The 21,535-nt window shown below is 38.7% G+C and overlaps 1 protein-coding gene and 1 long non-coding RNA gene across 3 annotated transcripts in view; one reads left to right on the plus strand and one right to left on the minus strand.

The window, feature by feature from the left end:
- Positions 1-16,758, minus strand: part of TSHR (thyroid stimulating hormone receptor) — a 171,585-nt gene extending 154,827 nt beyond the window's left edge. Inside the window, exons 1-2 of the mRNA XM_043986846.1 lie at positions 16,669-16,758; positions 15,940-16,148 (exon numbers count right to left, since the gene is read on the minus strand). Of these exons, the coding sequence (XP_043842781.1) occupies positions 15,940-16,109 (170 nt within the window). The 5' untranslated portion in view covers positions 16,110-16,148; positions 16,669-16,758. The remainder of the gene's footprint in view (positions 1-15,939; positions 16,149-16,668) is intronic.
- LOC122742545 overlaps positions 1-21,535 on the plus strand; it is a 162,984-nt gene that overhangs the window by 140,389 nt on the left and 1,060 nt on the right. Inside the window, exons 3-4 of one of the 2 annotated variants that reach the window (XR_006354931.1) lie at positions 5,604-5,733; positions 20,536-20,592. This is a non-coding gene — a long non-coding RNA (uncharacterized LOC122742545). The remainder of the gene's footprint in view (positions 1-5,603; positions 5,734-20,535; positions 20,593-21,535) is intronic. The other variant, XR_006354930.1, reaches the window with a different exon arrangement.

Consider the following 21,535-nt stretch of genomic DNA (forward strand, 5'->3'; position numbering starts at 1 on the left):
AAAACAAAATAAATAAAAAATTTTAAAATGTTTATTAAAAAAGTAGAAATGGGGGGCAGATAGGTGGTGCAGTGGATAAAGCACTGGCCCCGGATTCAGGAGGACCTGAGTTCAAATCCAAACCCAGACACTTGACACTTACTAGCTGTGTGACCTTGGGCAAGTCACTTAACCCTCATTGCCCCGCCAAAAAAAAAAGTAGAAATGATGAATAAAAGAAATTTAAGAATCATGGGAAAATTTGTATGAATTAATTTAGAGTGAAACCTGAACAATATATACTGCATGTACTGTTTTTTGTAAATTTTTTTTATTTTTTATTTTTTTATTTTTTTTTGCATGTACTGTTTTTGCAAGTCTCTTACCTCCATTAAAATGTGAACTCCTTGAGGATTTTTGTCTTCCTTTGTATCCCCAGTGCTAAGCACAATGCCTGGCACATATTAAGTGCTTGATAAATGTTCATTGACTGATCTCAGTAATTACAAGGTAAATGAAAATATCAATAAAAGGAAGCCAAGCCTTGAGTTTTGAAAAAAAACCAATAATGACTCTTGAGAACAAATATCCCTTTTCCAGGCAAATGGGGGGGTGGAACTATTAGGGCAGAATGTTGTATGCACTACTATATTGAATTCATTTATCAAGTGTTTGATGAACTGCTTTTCTTTTTTGCAAGTGAAGTTTTAATTCAGGGCTATGGTGGGAGAAGTGACAGAACACATTTTCAGAACTGTCTATGAAATACAAACAAAAGTTGTTGTGATGACTAAACATTTGAGAGACATCATTTCTGGGTAATTTAATAATTTTATTAATAAGGCTGGCATATCATTAATAAAAGGATAGTCATTTGGAAATTTCTCTCAGACCAATGACAATCATGGTGGTAGGGCAGTGAACTTATATACCCTTGAAACAGTAAGAGGTCAGTGGGGCCAAGAATTGACCCCTACAAAGAGAGATTATTTCTAGTCGGGTGAGGAGTTGACTGACCTTTCTTGATTGGAGAGGCCTTCCTATCTAGACAAAGGGATCTGTCTCCAACCAAGCTCAAGTAGAACACAGTGAGCTTCCTTACCCTAGATTCTTTGCAAACTTGGGATGGGTGTGACCAAGATGAAGAGATTCAATGCAATCTTTTTTTGGGGGGGGGTGAGGCAATTGGGGTTAAGTGACTTGCCTAGGGTCACACAGATCATAAGTGTCAAGTGTCTGAGGTCAGATTTGAACTCAGGTCCTCCTGAATCCAGAGCCAGTGCTTTATCCACTGCGCCACCTAGCTGCCCCAATGTAATCTTGTTATGAAGGAGAAACTGGACCTCTGAAAATCAGGGCTTTGGAAGAAGGGGGGAAACTCTGAATCTCCCAAAGATATTGGTTATTAATAATAATTGTTTCTCACAATCAATAAAATTTACTTGAAAAACTATGACAAACCCAATGCATTTTAGAAGTAATGGTAGTGTTAATAAAAGAAGACTAAATCTTTTAAAAGATCAACATTAATTGTTTTCAATTTGATGAAACCAGTTTTGTTCTTCACCTTTTCTTTTAAATCAAACTTCTGCTATTGAATGTCCGAGCTGAAATCTATGAAGACAAATATGCAGTTCTTGAAGTGTATCCAAAATCTCAAGGTTTTTTTTAAAGTAGGTTAAGCCACTTGTTTGAAAAATAAGTATTTCTTCCTCACACTTCAGCGATCCTTGCTATGTTCAGTGGTTTACAACTTTGGTTAAGTGTTAGCATCTAGATGAGAACATAGGATGAAAGTTTAGGAGCCCTGAGCAAGCTGGAAGACATGACTATTTCTGCAGAAAAAGTTTCATAGAAAAACTCATCTGTCTTCGTTTATGCTATTATTTGGTATTTCTTAGAAGAATCTCATCTTTTATTGACCCAAAAAGCAACACATAATTTAAAAAAAATCTTTTAGTTTAGATAAAATGAAAAAAATGTTTAATAAACACACACACATATATGTATGGAAAATTCTTTAGTTTGTGGATATTTCATAAGCATGCCAGATTATAAGCTACATTGTCTAGCAGCCTTTTCACCCTGAAAGATCTCACTACCCCTGTAGTCTTTTCATGGTGGATACTTCCTGTGGCTCCTTCCTCTGATCAGTCCTTTCCTTCCAGAACCTTCATTTTAAGAAAGAGCTCCGGGCAGCTAGGTGGCACAGTGGATAAAGCACTGACCCTGGATTCAGGAGGACCTGAGTTCAAATCCAGCAGCAGACACTTGACACTAGCTGTGTGACCCTGGGCAAGTCACTTAACCCTCATTGCTCTGCAAAAAAAGAAAGAAAGAAAGAAAGAAAGAAAGAAAGAAAGAAAGAAAGAAAGAAAGAAAGAAAGAAAGAAAGAAAGAAAAGAAAGAAAGAAAGAAAGAAAGAAAGAAAGGGCTCCCCAAGCCAGCTATGTTCACTCTTATTCCCCTCTGTGCTGCAGTCCTGACTTTTAGGATCTCCCTCATACCAGGTATTTCTTTCCTTCCTCCCCCTTTTCATCTTCCTTTTATATGTTGTTATAAGCCTCCATTGAAAGAGGGTCCTTCAGAACCAGGAGAACATTTTATACAGTAACAGTAACATTGTGTGATGATCAACCATGATCGAGTTAGCTCTTCTCAGCAATACAGTGGTCCATTCCAAAAATACTCATGATAAAAAATGCGATCCACATCCTGACAATGAACTGATAGTCTGAATACAGATTGAGGCATACCATTTTCACTTTCTTTGTTTTTGTGTGATTTTTCCCTTTTTTTCTGTTTCTTCTTTCACGTCATGACTAATCTGGAAATATGTTTTACATGATTGCACAAATATAAGCTATATCAGATTGCTTGCCCTCTTGGGGAAGGGGGAGGGAAAGGAAGGAAGGAAAAATTTGGAACTCAAAATCTTATAAAAAATAAATGTTGAAAATTGTCTTTACATGTAACTGGAAAAAACAAAATACCCTTTAAAAATAAATACATAAAGAGGGCTTGTAGCCCAGCCATTTCCCAGCAGTTGTACTCACTGGATTCAACTCCACCACCACCAACCCCAACCTGAGTACCATTTCCTCTGCCTCTCCTCCTTCCTTTTCAGCTGCCTTCCCTTATTAGATCTTCAACTCCTTAAGGGCAGGAATTCTCTTTTTCTTACTTGGATATGCAACATTTAGCACAGTGACTGGCACATTGTAGGCACTTAATAAATGTTTATTGATTTGAATATGTTGTTTCCCTCATTAGGGTATATTCTCCTCAAGGCCAAGGACTGTTTTTTTGTTTGTTCATTTGTTTGATATCCCAGTGGTAGCATACTACCTGGCACAAAGTATTTAATATATGCTTGTTGACCTAACTTACATAATAACAAAAAATAAAAACTTGTTTTAGGCCTCTTTGCCACAATTTGAGGGTATCTCCTTTTTTATATTGCATCAAATTTCTTTTTCCCTATTTCCTATTATTAGGCTATTTGTGACTCAGTGATTTGAAGAATAAGTTATCTGTTAAGTACTTATTCTATGTGCTAAGCACACAGAAAAGTGAGACATCTCTACTCTCCATTAAGCTGTCGTTGCTGTTGCTTTTCACCCTCCATTCTCAAAGAGGATCAGTGAGATCACGTGGGTAATGTCTTGGTTTGTGTGGATTGGATTTAAGTGAGGCAGAGCTACGAAAAGTCATCAGTCTCCCTCTCTTTTCCAGAGTCATCCAATTCTAATAAATGAGAAAATACAGAGAGGTGAGTTCTGCTGCAGATGAGATGGCAAGCCCAGCAGGAGTGATAATAGGGATCAAAGATCTGGAGGGTTCAGCAGCAAGGTGTATGGCTGTCATGAGCTCAGTCATTTGCTTGCACTCTGTTAAAGAGGAAGACCTCCTTCATCACATGTGCTTTGTCAGTAGGAAAATTTACAAAGAAGGCTTCACAGTGCAGCACCAATTTTGCTGCCCCCAAAGCCCACAGCTCCCATTGAGGAAATGGCTATGACAGCTAACAGATGATTCAACTAAGGCTTAGCCCACTTGCTGCCACTGCTACCTCCACTGGACCTTACCACAGGCTGCCATTACTTTCACTAGTTGCCATTTAATATGAGCCTTGATTGGTGATAATTATTTGACACATTGGAAGTAGTATATACCAGTTACTGATAAACCTGTTGAGATTTCTCTGAAGATAATAAATTATACTTCGCTCCCTCATCTATCAGGCATTCTATTATATGGAAATTTCTATTAACCAACACTTATTTGTGATAATACAATGATATTTAACTTTCATAATGAAGACACTAATGCACTATAAAAATGTTCGTTGTCTTTTTAACCAGCCAAAATATTTAGTAAAATTTTAGTGGTATGGGGCAGCGAGGGGTGATACAGTGGATAAAACATCGGTCCTGGATTCAGAAGCACCTGAGTTCAAATCCAGCCTCATACACTTGATACTTGCTAGTTGTGCGACCCTGGGCAAGTCACTTAACCCCCGTTGCCCTGCCAAAAAAATGTTTTAGTGGTATGTTGTTGCTGCTGATGATAATTATGATGAAAATAGGTGTAAAGGATCTGCCTGTGAGGCATTTCATCTATAGGGATCAATACCTTTTCTGCAATTTATAGGGTTGCCTTAGAGAGTTGAGAGGGTTAGGTAATTTGCCCAGAGTCACAGACATTATGTGCCAAAGGTAGGAATTGAACCCAGGTCTTCCTGGGCTCTTGCCATAGGTGGTTCAGTGGCTCAGTGAGTAGAGCCCTGGGCTAGAGTCAGGGTGACTTGAATTGAAATCCAGTCTGATATACTTACTAGTTGTGCGATTCTTGGCAAGTCACTTAATCTCTGTCTGCCTTAGTTTCTTCACCAGCAAAATGAAGATCATAATAGCACCTACCTCCTAGGGTTTGGTGAGGATCAAAAGAGATATTTATAAAATGCTTAGTACCCAGCACATAGTAGATGCTTAATAAGAAACCTTATTCCTTCCTTCCTGACTCCAAGGTCAGCTTTCTCCAAGCTGGTAAACTTTGTTGCATTTTATTTAAGTAAAACATGATATTCCACTTATGGCAACTCCTTTACCTAGACCTTTATACATAGTAGATGCTTAATAAATATTTGTGAAGTATTTTTAAAAACCTAAAGGCGCTTTGTCAATCTGCATTATTTGTTAAATGAATTTGGAATAAAATATTAGACTAACTGGAACCCAGCTTTTTTTCAACCAAGCTGGACAGCAGAAAATTTCCTATAGCGTTGAGTATGGAATCACCTTTTTTCCCAAAGAACCAAAAGTTCTCTGTCTTCGCTACAGCCTTCTAACAATGATAGGGGGAAACAATTTTATGCCCATTTTTGTGGATTAAAAAAAAAACTAAACATGTAATGTCTTGCCCAAGATCACATGATGAATCAGTCAAGACTAGAATTAAGGTCACCTGACTTGCAATGCAGAGCTAAAGCAACGTATATAATTACCATTCACATAGTAGTAAAAGAGTCAGTTCCAAGTAAGCAATTGACAGACTAGGAACAGTTTACTCTATGTGGTCGTAAGCATCTGTTTTTCCTTTGGCGCAATTTTCTCCCTTCCCAGGATAAAGGAAGAAGCCACTTCTTTACCTGATCTTGAGACAACTTAAAAGAAGAAAACAAAACTCAAAACTATACTCTATTTGGGAACTACATTGGTTACCCCTAAACTGCCTGGTTTCTTCTACATAAAGGTAATTTCTTCTCTATTATTTAAACACCTTCTACTGTCACAGAAACCTGTAGGGGCCAGAGTTTTATGGAATTCTATTGTATTTCATGTGGTAAATTTCAGAATTGCTGGCTTTGCTGTGTTGGATTCCAAGGAATGGTTGGGAAATGGCAACCTCATTATGCTCCAAGGGAAGGTCAGCCAGCATTTGATACAGGGATCTGGGAAGTCAAGAAACCCTGCCAGATGTTTCAGCCAAATTTTGACACAATGCAGATATGTTTTTGGTAGAAATTTTGTGGGATCTTTTGGGACAGATTCCTATTTGATTCCTAGTCTCTTCACTGTGGTGATGACAAGTTCATGGGGGAGAAAAATCCCTACAAGAAGCTAGGAAATTATTTCTAAAAACAACAAAAATTTGGCAAGTGTCCTGTTCTCTCAATCAAACTTATAATCCTCAAACTGAACAGCTGTTTGCCTGGTCACTGCTTGGATTTCTGCCCTCTACAAATTGATGTAATAAACACACCAAGGCTTAAAATCAGACAAATCTCACAGAATCTCCAATCTATTACTGTTTTAGGATAGGAGTGAGAAAAAAGCAAATACATAGTGTATACTTCTGATATGAGAGGAAGAGTGTTTTGGGGTTTTTTGTATTGTTCCCAGTGGGGTTTTTCCCAAGTGGCCAGTCTCTACCGGATACATAGACTTTGATGTAGACTCTTAGAAGAATAGTCTATGCTAGACATGGAGTTTCTGCTAAACATTGCTTGATATTGTTTCACTGGCTCCATACTTGCTGTTGGTCATTGCCGTGTGTACTTCATATATGGTTATGGAATTTCTTCCTACTTCCAGCTTCTAGCTTCAGCTGGGGTCCTCAGCTAGGGTGCTAGCAAGAGTGGGTTTGACCACTGTTCTTATTGCTTAAAGTGCAGAGGCATCTCTACTACACATCTATGAGAAAAACAAAAGCTCTAACACACCCAGTCAGTCATCTGATGAGGGGGGAAAGCCTTCAGTGGAAGGGCCTACTGTACATTACTTTCTCAAGTAATTTGCCCATGAAGGGAAAGAGAAATATAACAATAGCTAGCAGGTATGGACATAGATCAAGTGAAGGTTTGTTTTTTAACGATGTGGAAGACATGGAGCTATTTTGGGGGGGGGGCAATGGGGGTTAAGTGACTTGCCCAGGGTCACACAGCTAGTGTCAAGTGTCTGAGGCCGGATTTGAACTCAGGTCCTCCTGAATCCAGGGCTAGTGCTTTTTCCACTGCACCACCTACCTGGCCCCGGAGTTATTTAATAATAATAGCAGCTAACATTTATGTAGAGTTTATGTACCAGGCACTGTGCTAAGTGCTATACAGTCATTTCATTTGATCCTCACGATAACCTGAGAGGAGGATGCTATTGTGATCCTCATCTTACAGATGAGAGAACTGAGACAAACAGGTTAAGTGACTTGACCAGGGTCACATAGCTAGTATCTAAAGCCACATTTGACTCCAGGGAGTATGTGTGGGTAGGGCACACATGTGGAAGAGCACACACATAAGAATCATGTGTGGCCAGAGCACATGTGTGGAGGGGTAATACCCTTCTAATCCTACAGCACTGTAGGTATCTTCTGGTGAGAGTATTTGCCAGGTATGTGGTCTCTGCTGGATTGTAGGCATGGTATGTAGTCTATGATAGGTGTTGCCCCCTGCTGATTTTGTATGGTTACTGATGGATAGTATTCTCTTGATCAGGGGTCACAGATGGCCGCTGCCATTTTTTATACCAATGGGCATACGATTGTGGGGCTGCAAAGGCAGCTAATTTAGTGGCCCAGTGGAGAGAATGCTGAACCCTCCTCCAGTCAGGAAAACCTGAGTTCAGATATGACCTCAGACACTTATTGGCTGTGTGACCTTGGGCAAGTCATTTAACTTTTTTCTGCCTCAATTTCTTCAACTACAAAATGAGTGGGGATATAGCATTTACCTCAAGGGGTTGATGTGAGGATCAAATGAGATAATATTTGTAAAGTACTTAACATATACCTGGCACATAATAGGCACTTCATAAATGTTTGTTTCCTTCTTCCCTTCATTCTGCTTCCCACTCATAGTTTCAGTTAGAATTCTCAGATGAAGTACAACTTCTTCCTCATAAGAGGAAGGGTGGCTTCTACCATGTCTCTTTTAGCTTATAGCTAAAAAGTTACAGCTTCTTTTGAAAGTCAAATCCCTCAAATACCTAGTCATTGTACTAAGGAAAAATCCCTACCTGCTTTTTTTTCTCAGTATGAGGAGCATTTTCAGTTGTAAGAACATTGGTTGTGATATGTTTTTACTCTCCAAAAGAAAATTTTACTTCTGGGTGCCAAGTTCTTTGCAACATAATAGTTGTCTAAAAGACATCCTTAAGTCATTCAGTCTATTAGTGTCAGAAGTCATCATCTGACAGTTTAGAAACTATTTGTTAATTCTCAGTTTAATATCTGATTACCAAACTCCACCCAGCACACTCAGCACAATTTTAGAGGATTCCCCTCTAAGTTTGTTAACTTCAAAGGGGTATTAGGGTCTCACCTCTTCCAACCACCCCACTCCCCGCATCTGTACTTTGTTTTCTTAACCCAGCTAGGTGGCTCAGTGGATAGAATGCCAGGCCTGAAATCAGAAAGACTCATCTTCCTGAGTTCAAATACAGCCTCAGACACTTACTGGCTATGTGACCCTGGGCAGTCACTTAACCCTGTTTGCTTCAGTTTCCTCCTCTGTAAAATGAGCTGGATAAGGAAATGGCATCTTTGCCCCAAAAGGGATCATGAACAGTCTGAACAACAACAAAATTCTCAACCCCAAGATTCTTTTAACCTCCCATGGAAAAAAGGGAGAAGGAAAGATGGAGTGACAAAAAGCTTTGATGTTTTGCCGTTTCTTTCAAAACTTTCTTTCAAATTCTTCAGGCTTTGAGCTATACAGTCATCTAGACTTGAACCCCCGCCCCCCAAAAGCACACAGATATGAGTTAATAGAAATCAGTTAGCACTGCAGGTTTTAACATCGGTCATGGGTCACAAAATATTTATAAAAATCAAATATTGGAACTATCAACTTGAAGAACAGTTCATATTTAGTGATCCATATGAAGTACTTATTCAAGGAATGGGACAAATGTAAGGTCATCATCACAATAGTTTTTTGTTTTTAATTCCCATCACTATCAGGGCATCTTTTCATAAAACTTCAAAGAAAAATACGAAGAAAATACTTTTCTTTTCCTAGCTATCTAAATAATAGTTAAGATACAACTGTTTATCAGTTGTCATTCCTGATTCATTCTTCTCTTATTTACATTTCCCCAAAAAATCTGCCAGGAGTCATGCAAAATGTTAAAATTAATTCCAAAGTTATAATGTGTTCATACACTCAGGCTAAAACTACATCATTCTGAAATGACTAATTGGTCATTTCAGTACAACTCACAAACTTGTTTTTGTAGTTTTTTTTTAAATAAACATTTTTATTTAAAGTTTTGAGTTCCAAATTCTCTCCCTCTCCCTCCTCCCTGAGGCATTAAGCAATCAGATATAGGTTATACATGTGCAATTATGTAAAACATTACCAGATTAGTCATTTGTATAAGAAAACTTGAATAAAAGGAAAAAATGATAATCACAAACTTTTTTTAAAAACCATTTAAATCAATTTCACTGATTTGAACAATTGATTCAATCAGTTCATCCTTTTTACATTTTAATAGATTTTTATTGATATTTTTTGTTTTTACATTAATCAAGTTTCTCCCTGTATTCTTCTCCCTCTCCCTCCCAGAGAGCTGTCCCTTAAAGAATTTTTTAAAAGAAAAAGAGGAAGATGGAAAAAATTCTACAAAACCTACTAATCTATTATTAAAATCTAGTTCATTCTTTAGATAAATATGAGGCCAGAACCTGATTTATGTCCCTATCTCTCACTTGCCACACTGAGACTGTGGACTTTCCCCTTGAGTGAAATGAGGATTGATTCTCTCTCTCTCTCTCTCTCTCTCTCTCTCTCTCTCTCTCTCTCTCTCTCTCCTCTCATATTCTAATCTGTATCACTTTTATATAGGTTTTCATAAGTGGGTTTGTTTATCACACTATGTTTGATCTTTGTGTAATTGACATTTGGTGGGAAGAGGGTTAAGCTTTTTGTATATATAGCTTGGAGAACTCCTAAAGGGATAGTGACTAGTAGCCCAACTTGAACCTAAATAAATATTTCCCCTAGACTAGCAATATTCGGGGTGGGGGGAAAGCAGATGGATATAATTCTGGGTCTGCTAGGTTTTGTATAGAGCACTGGGCTTGGAATCAGGAAGACTCATCTTCATGAGTTCAAATGTGACTTCAGATACTTCCTAGCTGTGTGACCCTGGGCTAGTCACTTAATCTGGTTTGCCTCAGTTTCCTCATCTGTAAAATGAGCTAGAGGAGGAAATGGCAAACCACTCAAGTAACTTTGACAAGAAAACCTCAAATGGAGTCACAAAGAGTTGGACATGACCAAAACAACTCAACAACAATAGATTTAATCCTAACCTGGTTAACACTCTTTGAGGAAAACAAAATAGCTAGCCTCGAAGTCTCAAATTCTAGCTTCCCTCTGAGAAAGAATCAAAATCTCCCTCAGAGCAGAGTGGGTAAAGGAGACTAGAGATATCTATTCACACCTCCCTATGAACCACATCTGGACCCACCCATGAGTCTACATTGGAAACCCACACCCTACACAAAGGAGACTAAAACCAGGTTTGTCTTCACTCCTCTCTGGACTCTACTCCTGATTGTCTAGATGGACTTTCTCCACCATGCACCCCACTTGGGTAACTTCTTTCCACCCCTCCCTTCAGCTTCCTTAAATATGCTGTTTTCTCCTATCACAATGTAAGCTTCTTGAGGATAGGGACTGTCTTTCTGCTTATATCTGTATTCCCACAACTTAGCACAGTGCCTGGTACATACTAAGTGATTTAATGCCTTTTAACTTGTCTTTCTCTGAATCAGTGCTAAGTAGCTATAAGTCATGGAATTCTACAATTTGAAAAGAATTAAAATTGTGAGTCACCCAAAGGGCAATGGAGAGGGGCATGATGAGAACGAGTACCTTGCAATATATCACCAATAAAGAATTCTATAAAGTGGTACAAAGAATCATCAGATATATTTTCTGTTACCTGAAAATAAGGCAGGACAATGATGTAGGGGAAAGCTGGGGATAACTACTGGATAACCAGGAGGCAGCTAGGTGGTTCAGTGGATAGGGTGCTGGGCCTGGAGTCAGGAAGCTCTGAGTTCAAAATTTGATCTCAGATACTTACTTATGTGACTTATGTGATACTTATATGTGACTTATGTGATACTTATGTGACCCTGGCCAAATCACTTAATCTCTGTTTCAATCCATTGGAGAAGGAAATGTCAAACCTCTCCAGTATTTTTGCCAAGAAAACCCCATGGATAGTATTGGTGTGCTATGGTCCAGAGGGTCATGAAGAATTGGACACAATTGAACAACAATTGGACAACCTGTATACTTTATTAATACCCATAAATGAAGAAATGAAATAAAGTACTCTCAAAAAACCTGAAGAAAGGGAGATTCATTTCATGGCAGAGTAGGGAGGAGCAGGATTTGGGGAACACAGGGATCAATTCAAGTTTCATAGCAAAGTGACACCTTAATTGGACCTTCTTAAAGAAAGAGAAAGATTTCCATAGGCAGATAGGAAGGGTCAATGGAAATATTCCCAAAGAGTAGGCTGGTTAACATGCCCTTCAAGTCAAGACATCACCTTTGTGATATCATTGGTCTTCTTCAAGAACAAAGGATGAGCAACAAGCAGATAGGGAAAGGGATGATAAATATTTGGATGGCCCAGTAGATAAAGCATGGGAGTTGGTATCAGGAAGATTTGAGTTTGAATCCTGGGTCAGACACTTACTAGCTATGTAACCCTAAGCAAGTCACTTAACCTCTGTCTGTCTCAGTTTCTTCATTGGTAAAATGGGGATAATCATAGCACCTATCTCAAGGATTGTAATGAATATAAAGTGAGTTAACATATATAAAGTGCTCTGGAAACCTTAAAGGAACATATAAATGTGATTGCTATTATTAGGAGACTTAATTAGGAGAATTCCTCATTAATATTAGGAAACCAATTATATTGAAATATAGTTATCAAGGGGCAACTAGGTGGTGCAGTGGATAAGGAACTGGTCTTGGATTCAGAAGGCCCTGAGTTCAAATCTGGACTTAGACACTAGACACTTACTAGCTGTGTGACCCTGGGCAAGTAATTTAACCCTCATTGTCCCACAATTTTTTTTTTTAAATATGTGTGTGTATGTGTAGTTCTCAATTTTTAAAAAATTTCTCAGACCTGAGACGAAGAACCCTTACTCTAAAGCAAGACCTTTAATATTTTAGGGGTTATGAAAAAATGTAGACAAGAATCATACAAGATAAGAAGGCATAGCTGGGTTGCAGTATATGTATCAATGGAGAGAAGACCAATATCAATAAGTTCAGAGATCCATTGAAATATCGGACTATTAGAGAACTGGTCTGTCTGGGAGTAGTTTGAATAATCAGGTTCTTATCTCAGGTCTTGGACTCCCAGCTCCCTCTCCAAATCTTCAAAAGTATTTTGTGGTATTAAGAACCCTAGAGAGTAGACTTTACTGCCCCAGGTTAGAGTACTTGAACCCACTCTATGCTGGAATTTCTGTTTTAATCTACCTTCTATATCTGCTGCTGGTTCTAGATGTTCAGAGCAGCCTATGTTAAATGGGTTCACAGTACAATGACCTACAGTCTCAAAGAGATTTTCCTGTATCTCTGAAGCACATTAATAGGGAAAATAAGGGTGTATGGATCACAGAAATATCTTTTCTCTATTATCTGTGATATATAAAATAATCTGGACAGGAAGACAAGACAAAATACTGGTAAAAAGTTCAAATAGAGTAAACTACACTGATTCAGAAAAAGAGGAAACTCTAATCCAAATTTCTCCCCAAAATGTGAGATAATTTCAATTCAACTATAAGCATCTTGAGAACAAGCTCCATAAAAGGAAATTTCCCTTTTAGGTGACATAAGATAGAGAAGAATCAGTACTTTAACTAGGATGCATCACTATTCCTATTATTATCTATACCATCTAGCACAATGTGTTGATCCATTTAAACTAAAATACAAATCTCTTATTACTTCTGGTCATGGTAGGTCATCAGTTACCACTTTGAAACTCTGTCCTGACATCCAAATTGGCAATGGGATATTCAATTATGTGGAATTAAAGGACCCAGACCTTTAAGGACTTATATCAAGTATTCAAAATTCTGAATTTTCAGAGACCAAACCCTCAAGGATATATATATGGATACACACACACATATATATATACAGACACACAATACATGTATATGTATATATATGTATGTATATGTGTATATATGGTATAATTCTATATTTTCTCAAACCAATGAAGTTTACTTCTCTTAATGGTGTTATATTTGAGGCCACATTGGAAAAAATCTTCAGAGCTAGCAAAAATCATATTGGACTGATACATTTAAACACACACACTCCCACCACCACCATCACCACCAAAAACTACTGCCCTAATTTTCTCCTAACCACATATCAAGTGCTTGGAACAGTAGTGTTAGATTAAGTTACTTGGAAGCCTTAGCTAAATTTGAAAATCACACCCTTTATATGTTATAGTCTACTCTTGGTTTGAATAAATAGAGTCAGAAAGATGTAGATTCAAATCCTACTTCTGATTTTTGCTAGTTGTGTGGCCATGGACAAACCACTTAACATCTTTGAGCCTTAGTTTTTTCTTCTGTAGAATGGAAAAAATACGGGGCAGCTAGATGGCGCAGTGGTTAAAGCACCGGCCCTGGATTCAGGAGTACCTGAGTTCAAATCCGGCCTCAGACACTTGACACTTACTAGCTGTGTGACCGTGGGCAAGTCACTTAACCCCAATTGCCTCACTAAAAAAAAAAAAAAAGAATGGAAAAAATACTTGGGATGTCTTCCTCACAGAGTTGTTGTATGACAAAATAATAGACCTAGAGTGCTTTACAAATCTTTAAATGTCAGTTATGATGATGATCTACTATAACATATAAGTTGACTGATCACAAAATAAATACCTACATACAAAGAAGAATGGAATTTTCTGATATGAAATAATATATATAGCCATATATATGTACACATCCCTATATATAGCATTTAAAGGTTTGCAAAGTGCCTTACATATATTGGCTGTCCCAAAAATCTTAGTGCAATTTGAAGCTTTAAGAGCTAAGCCTTTTGTGATCCTAGGCAAGTCACTTAAGCCTGTTTGCCTCGGTCTCCTCATCTGTTACATGAGCTGGAGGATATGACAAACTACTCCAATATCTTTGCCAAGAAAACCCCAAATGGAGTCACGAAGAGTTGGATAGACTGAAATGACTAAACAAAAGTCTTTTGGGACATCCAGAATTCCCTCATTTGATCCTAATTATAGCCCATAGGAAGCATGCAGTACAGTTTTTATTAGCCCTATTTTACAAGTTAGGAAAATCGGGATCAGTGAAGTTAAATGATTTCTTTATGGTCACATAACATTAGGGTAAAATTTGAATTTAAGTCTTTCCTGGCTTCAGGGTTAGTGTTCTTTCTGCTATATAACACATTATTTGTATACGTGTATACATGTATACAAAAAACATGTATACAAAATACAAAGAATTGTTAAAAAATGTTCCTTGTCACAGCCTTTTAACTGTCACACCCTAAACAGCTGTCTTTTTTCCCCTTCATATCCAACATTGTTGGACCCCAATATCCAAGAAATTTACCATTTTAGTTGTGGCAAAATTCTCCTTAAAATACTAATTGAAAATTTAAAAAAAAACACAGAAAAACCTATCAAAATAGCTCCATATGCAAAGCGAAGAAAGTCATTCCTGTAGTCAAATTGTCAAACATCTCTATTTTTAGAAAATTTCCTAATAGTAATTAACCTCTACTATTAGACAACCACAATATTAACACAATCACAAACTCATGATCTTTATTGAGAACATTTTCCAATAGAACCTTTTATGTAAATTTCTCTGTGGTTTATTACTTGACCTTATATTGTGAGGGGGTGGGAAACCCCCCCAAAACCAACTACTTTCTACCAGCACAAAACATTGAGTTCAAACCAATTTTAGAATTTTATTTTATCTATCTATCTATCTATCTATCTATCTATCTATCTATCTATCTATCTATCTATCTATCTATCTATCTACTGGTTTATTTATTTATTTGTTCATTTATTATTATTATTTTTTTGCCACTAGACCCTCCTGTTTTCAAGGGTTACTCTCCATGTAATATTTCAACATTTTTATTCCTTGTTTTGAACTTCTGTCAAAGAACAGCTGGACATTTTCCAAACAGATTAAACATGTCTATCATCATGTTTCTAATTCAGTAATTTTTTACATATGGGTACCAGATGCATTTTCCCCCCATTTCATGTCTTTGGAACTTTAAAGCAACCTGTAACCTGAACCATTAAAAGATTTAAGTGCAGACGCTTAGCGGACACATTTTTTTTTTTTTTTGGCATTACAAAGCATTCTCTGCTAAACAATAGGTTCATCCATCAAAAAAAAAATTTTTTAAGATACGTTAACATAGCCCTTCAAAGAAAATTGTTGGAATTTATTCACAAAACATTATCTGGTACAATAAAACATGGAAGTTGGTACGACCCAAAATCAGGACTAAGAGCATGTATTTCATTGGAAAGCACGCTTCTATTTCCACTTAATATTTTAACTTGTATTCTATTGCTGATAACCAAACTACGAATCTGGAAACTAGAGTGTCTACATTACTTTTAACAAAGCATATCGATAATTACACATTCTATGAGTGTTTCTCTAGGATTCAATTGTTTCGAGTGTTCAAGACCAATTTTGAAAAGTCAATAGTCTGGTTAAGCTTGGGTGCTTGGGTTTTGCCAATCCCCTTTCTTATTTGCCCCCTCTATAAGAGATTCCTCTGCCTTTATTTTTGGTTAGTTCTATCAGGAAATGGTCTTTGCATTATTTTCCACTCTTTTTAGTTGTTCCTAATACCAGAGTTGTCCTCCTCCCCCAGTCCCAAGTACTCACAATGTCTGGGTATTCTCAGGGAGGCTGGGAATAAAGTGAATGTCCTTGCAGGTAACTCGGAAGTCTCCCTCCTGGTAGCACTCGCAGAGCGGGGAAGGGCACAGCTTGCCTTCCAGACTTGTCCGCAAAACCAGCAGCAGCACCACGAGCGACAGCTGGGACTTCCCCATTTTCCACAGCTACCTCTATGTCTTCATCCCACTGCTCTTCTGCAGCCGAATGAGAAAGAGGACAGTGTGGAGAGAGAAGGAGGAGGAAGAGTTGAGGAAGAGGTCTCTGGGAAGGGCAGTGAGCCTTCCTTCCCACCGCCAAAGAGGTAGAGACTAGCTGGCTACTCTCAGGATTCCGCCTCCCTGGGCATCTGTCTCTCAAACTAAAGAATTAGTACTTCCTCTACTATAGAGCACCACCAGTTCTCACTCTTCTCACTGGTCCCTTATCTCCCACGCTGGCTCCTGGCTTTAGACGCCCCTTGCTCTTTTTCCAATTCTCACTCGTCCATCTTTTTGAACAATCTACCTACAAATAAATCTAGACACTTCTCCTCTTCTTCCTTTTCTTCTTCCTTTTCTTCTTCCTTCTCTCCACTGCCCCACCTCCCGCGCCCCGGTGCCTCTTTCCTATAAATTATCAGATCTTGGTCCCAACAAGCTTCTTCCCTCATCTTCCAAGGCTCTCCTCCTGGGATTCATCCACAATTTCTGCTCCTAGGGGGGAAAATCCCCTTACCTGATTTCCTGGATGCCTCAATGCAGTGGGAAGCAGGACACTAGCTCGACCAGGGTAATTGATCTCTTGGATGAAAATGTTCGTGTCTTGTTTTTCCTGTCTCAGAGAAGCATCTTATTGGAGCTGGCAATGTACTGGGCTCCCAGTTTGGAAAAGCACGGGCTACATCCAGAAGAGCAGCAAGATTTCTTTGGGGCGCATCCTAACCTAATCAGAACTTCCTAAACTGGAGTAGCTCTCTGCGCTAAGCCAAGCAGGATGATTTCCAGCAAGCAGCGCAAATTGCAGAGCCGATTAGGAAACTGGGATTCTGGTGCCATCTGTAGGCAGAAACTGGAGTTGCACAGGCCCTGGCATGGGAATCTGAATCCCTAAGAATCCCTGAATCTAGGATTTGGAAATGGAATGAAGCTTTGAGGTTGTAGTTCGACCCATTCGTTTTATCAAAGAGGAAATTGAGTTCTTGTGAGCTTTTACTCAGGTAATAGAACCAGGATTTGAATCTAAGGGTCTCAGACACCAAATCTAATGGCTTTCAATGTATTCAGTCAATCATTCAGTTATCCAATTACTGGACTTCTTTAAATCAATTCTGTGATTTTCTACCTCGTTCCTTCAGCGACCTTTCTAGGCTGCAATTATTTGGTAAAATGAAGAGCTGGTGGAGATAAGCTCTCATGTCCCTTCCAGGTTTAAATCTGATTGGTGTCTGTCTGTAAATTCTAGCCCTGGAACAAACTTCTATTAATTCCAGGGTCTTTCATTATGTCTGCAACCAGTAGTTTAAAATACAACTAGACTCTAGACCCTGGAATTTCCACATTCTAAGTAATAAACAAAACCACCACTCAACAACCATAACAGAGTTAAGTGAAGATGTTTGGTTATCAGGAACACTAGCTACTGCTTGGATAGCCCACTCCTCAGCCTTTCAACTATCCCTTGGTAACAGCTTCACTCACATCAGGGTCAAATGAACCTGCCAGAAGAGACAACGAATAGAACTTAAAATTTCCCGAGACCAATTGTCTCTGAGGGGAAAATCTTGATCTTTGCTCACCAAGACTCCTTTCTACCTTTGTTATGGGAAAACTATTCTGCCATTTTAAAAAATCCCTCTTTGGGAAGTTTCTAAATCCAGGCTGGCTTCTGAGGTGCTTTTCAGCTTTTGACCCAGGATTTATAATTCAGTAAAATTCTCTATCATTTCATTTTAGAGCCCCCAGCTTAGAAGACCCTGGCAATTCTGAGAAGCCCATGCTCTGTCTCTTAATCTTTCCCACATCTGCATAGTTTAATAGCCATTTCTCTTCTCTGTGGTTTATCATTCACCATAAGGAAGAATAATGGATGAAGGAATGAACCTTTGCATTCACAATAACAAATAGTGTTTAGCATTCAATATTATTTGTTTTAAAAGTAAACAAAATTTAAAGAAAAGAGATAAACTGTGGATTTAACTTGCAATCTCCCAGTAAAAGAAAATGGAAGGGAAGAGGCAAACATTACCATTTCCTTCTTTCATGAAGAAGTCCAGTAATAAGTAGACATGCCTCTTAACCAGCCTCAGGATGTTCAATCAGGCCATGGTAGGAGAGGCAGCTTCAGTAGTTCTCAGGGATGAGTTAATACCTTCTCTAAACCTGACTCCCAATTCCAGCCTCCTGCTCCAGACTGCAAGCAGTCTCTCTTATTCCCTCACTTGAATTAAGCATGAAGAGTCTCATACTTTTCCTTTTCCCTTTTGGACATCCTGCCTCTCCTAAGAGCTTTGCTCCATCTTCTCCTTCAGATGTTCCAGGAGCTCACGTAGACAAGGACTGAGGACTTGTCTTCTGCCAACAGAAATTACTATCTACCGTTCAGTAGTGTTATTATGCCCTATGGGTTGTAGCCATAGAAGTCTCTACAGCTGAAGTACTAGGAATAAAATATATTGCTTTGGGGTTCTTCTCCCTTTATTGGATCAAATAGATCTTTATTCACTTGAAATGTCTATTTTTGAGGCATTGTCTGGGTCAGAAAGTCTTTGCTACTAACAGGGAGTCTCTTTTGCTTGGAGTCATTAGCAAGTCCCACCAACTCGTTTATAGGTTGTGGTGGATGATCTTTTCAGGGTCCTTGACTATCTTGGTGGCTATTTTGTAAAACAGTAAGTTGTCCAGTCTCTCCACAAGTAGATAAGTAGTAGCTTTCTATCCATCAATCTACTAACCTGTATGGGCCATGAGCACCAAGATTTCTTAGCAGAGCTCTATTTGTTGCAGTCTTCGTAATGGACTCAGGCATCATACCATCATTTGCTTTGTCAGAGCTCTTCTGGGCTAAGATAAGAGCTAGGTGGTAAGCTCCCCTTAGTTTTTCTCTCAGTCAAGAGATGTACTGGTTGTCATTGTCTATAGTCAGTAATGAAAAGCTCTCTGACTCAGACAGTGGTTCAGAAACAGATGTGTATTCCTCTTCCTTCACAGAATAAAAGACCCTGTCATTTTCTGTAATTCCACCTTTGGGTCTAATAAGACTGGACTCAAGAACAACAGCTCTTATGTCTAATATAACTGCAGAGACTCCTGAAAATTAACTGGAACTAATAATTCCAAAGCATGAAGTGGCACACATCACAATATCAGCAGGTAGGGTGCAAATACTGTGACATTATTCCTGGTAGAATAGTATGGCCCTCCTCGAGAGCCACATAATGACCCTACTGAGACTTTTGTTCTAGTCTCAGTGTTCCTAACATATCAGCAGTGAGCAATTGTACCATTCAGATTGTGGGTCCCTTTGATGATAGTATCGTCTAATTCTACACTTTTCGATTATAGCCAAAGCTAATATCTATTGACTAGAATGCTTTCAAAATCTGTGCCTTGGCCTGAATGGATCCTGGAAGGAAGTCCACATCATTGAGGCATGCTTCTCACCTAAAACTTTAGCAACTCTGTAAACTTCCTGATTCCAGGTTGGGTATGCCTGTGCATACCTTGAAAAGTAGTCAGATGTCATTCAAACATAGCTTATATTCCTATTATTACCTTATGTAATGATTGGAATGACGCCACCTGCTGGAGAGCTACTATAGGAAAGCTCCATCATGAGGAGAAGGCATCTGAGGGCAAGCCATATGGTCAAGGTCCTTGGCATCAGGAAGTGAGGTTTGCTCGTGGGTACTGTCTATCAAGGCTACAAGCCAATCAACTTGAGGAGCCTCCCATTTCTGGGAGGAGGACATGAAGTAGGAAGTGGACACTGGCAGAGGGCTTTTTCCTCTTTTGGTTCCTGACCTCGCCATGGTGGGTCAGATGATGGGGTCTCTTAGAAATAGTTAGATTTTTACCTTTCTCTCTGATCCTAATTCTCTTTAATAAATACTTAAATGCTTAAATACTCTAGCTAAAGCTTATAATTTATTGATTTTAGATAGTATAGCTAGAATTTTAGCCCCTTACACTTACAGAGTCAATACAAATTGCAAAGATGTACTAGTGTCCTAATTCTCCAAATATACTACTTAAATTGTTAGTACTTTTCTTTGCACTTAACAAACACAAGTTTCATACTTCTTGGTGATATCTGCAGCCATCTTGGCCCAGTAAAATGTTTTAGTTCTACGGTCCTTTCTTGTCCAAAGTTATCATGTAAAATGTTGATGGTCATAGAATATGTACTAGGTACAATTAATTGTTTCCTGGCACTGTGTGGGATAAATGACAGTCAATTTCACAGCTCCAACTTCTGTCATTGTCTCAAAAGAAAGATGCCTTTAAGGGACCGGCACTTATTTGTATATAGGCTTGTATGTTGACCTTGGAGGTAAGATTTTTTAAAAATCACTTTTCATAGTTTTCTGTTTTGTTTTTTCACCAGCCACCTGCATTTACTGCCAAACAAGTGAGACAAAGAAGGATGGTTCAATAAATCAAGGTACACAAATGGTACCAGCAATCCTCTTATGCAATTCCAAGGTTTCTTTCTTTTAGATCACACATGGGGTCCACTGATACTTTCTGCAAAATAATTCCTCATCTTTCCCCTGTTTAGTGTGTGTCAGACCTTTAGTAACTGTTGTATACCTAGCCTAGAGCTCTATATGGCCTTCTCCAGGAGGGCAAGGGCCTAACTCTGAGAAAATTACTACCTTGGGCTTCCTTTTGTCATCAACAAGGAGGTATATTGTCTCAGCAGGCAGGTACGTGGCACAGTGGATAGAGCACTGGCCCTGGAGTCAAGAGAACCTGAGTTCAAATGTCACCTCAGACATTTACTAGCTATGCAACCCCGGGCAAGTCACTTAACCCCAATTGCCTTAAATGTCCAGGGTCATCTCCAGTCGTCCTGATGTGTGTCTTGCTACTGGATCCAGATGTCTCTAGAGGAGAGAATGAGGTTGGTGACCTTGCACAGTCCTCCCTCATTTAAATACAATTCAGTGCAAGTCATGTTATCACCCTAATGTCATGGTCCTCTTTGAGAATGAAGGACAAACAACAACATATTGTCTCAATGCTTCTATGTGCAGCCCAAGGGGTTTAGCTCCTGCTTAATATATAGGTCAACTGTCTCTTTCTAATCCAAACCTAGTTTTGGCCTTTGCACAGGTGAGCTATCCTTCTCTGACACAATATACCTAGCCATGGCCCATCTTATAGATAGCATTCCTTTCTCTGCATTAGGGGGTCTGGCCATGGACAGAACTTTTGTTTCTGGCACAATGTGAGATCAGTATTATCCAATGAATCTCCTGATTCTGATGACTAGAATCTTGGTGATCTTTCCTGTGGTGCAGTCAGATCAGAGTTTTCCCTAAAATGTACCAAAGCTGCCCCTGGTATTTGGTTGGCTGTTGTCTCTCTTGTACCGCTTTCTA

Source organism: Dromiciops gliroides, chromosome 2 (genome assembly GCF_019393635.1).
Source record: "Dromiciops gliroides isolate mDroGli1 chromosome 2, mDroGli1.pri, whole genome shotgun sequence".
NCBI classification, from domain to species: domain Eukaryota; kingdom Metazoa; phylum Chordata; class Mammalia; order Microbiotheria; family Microbiotheriidae; genus Dromiciops; species Dromiciops gliroides.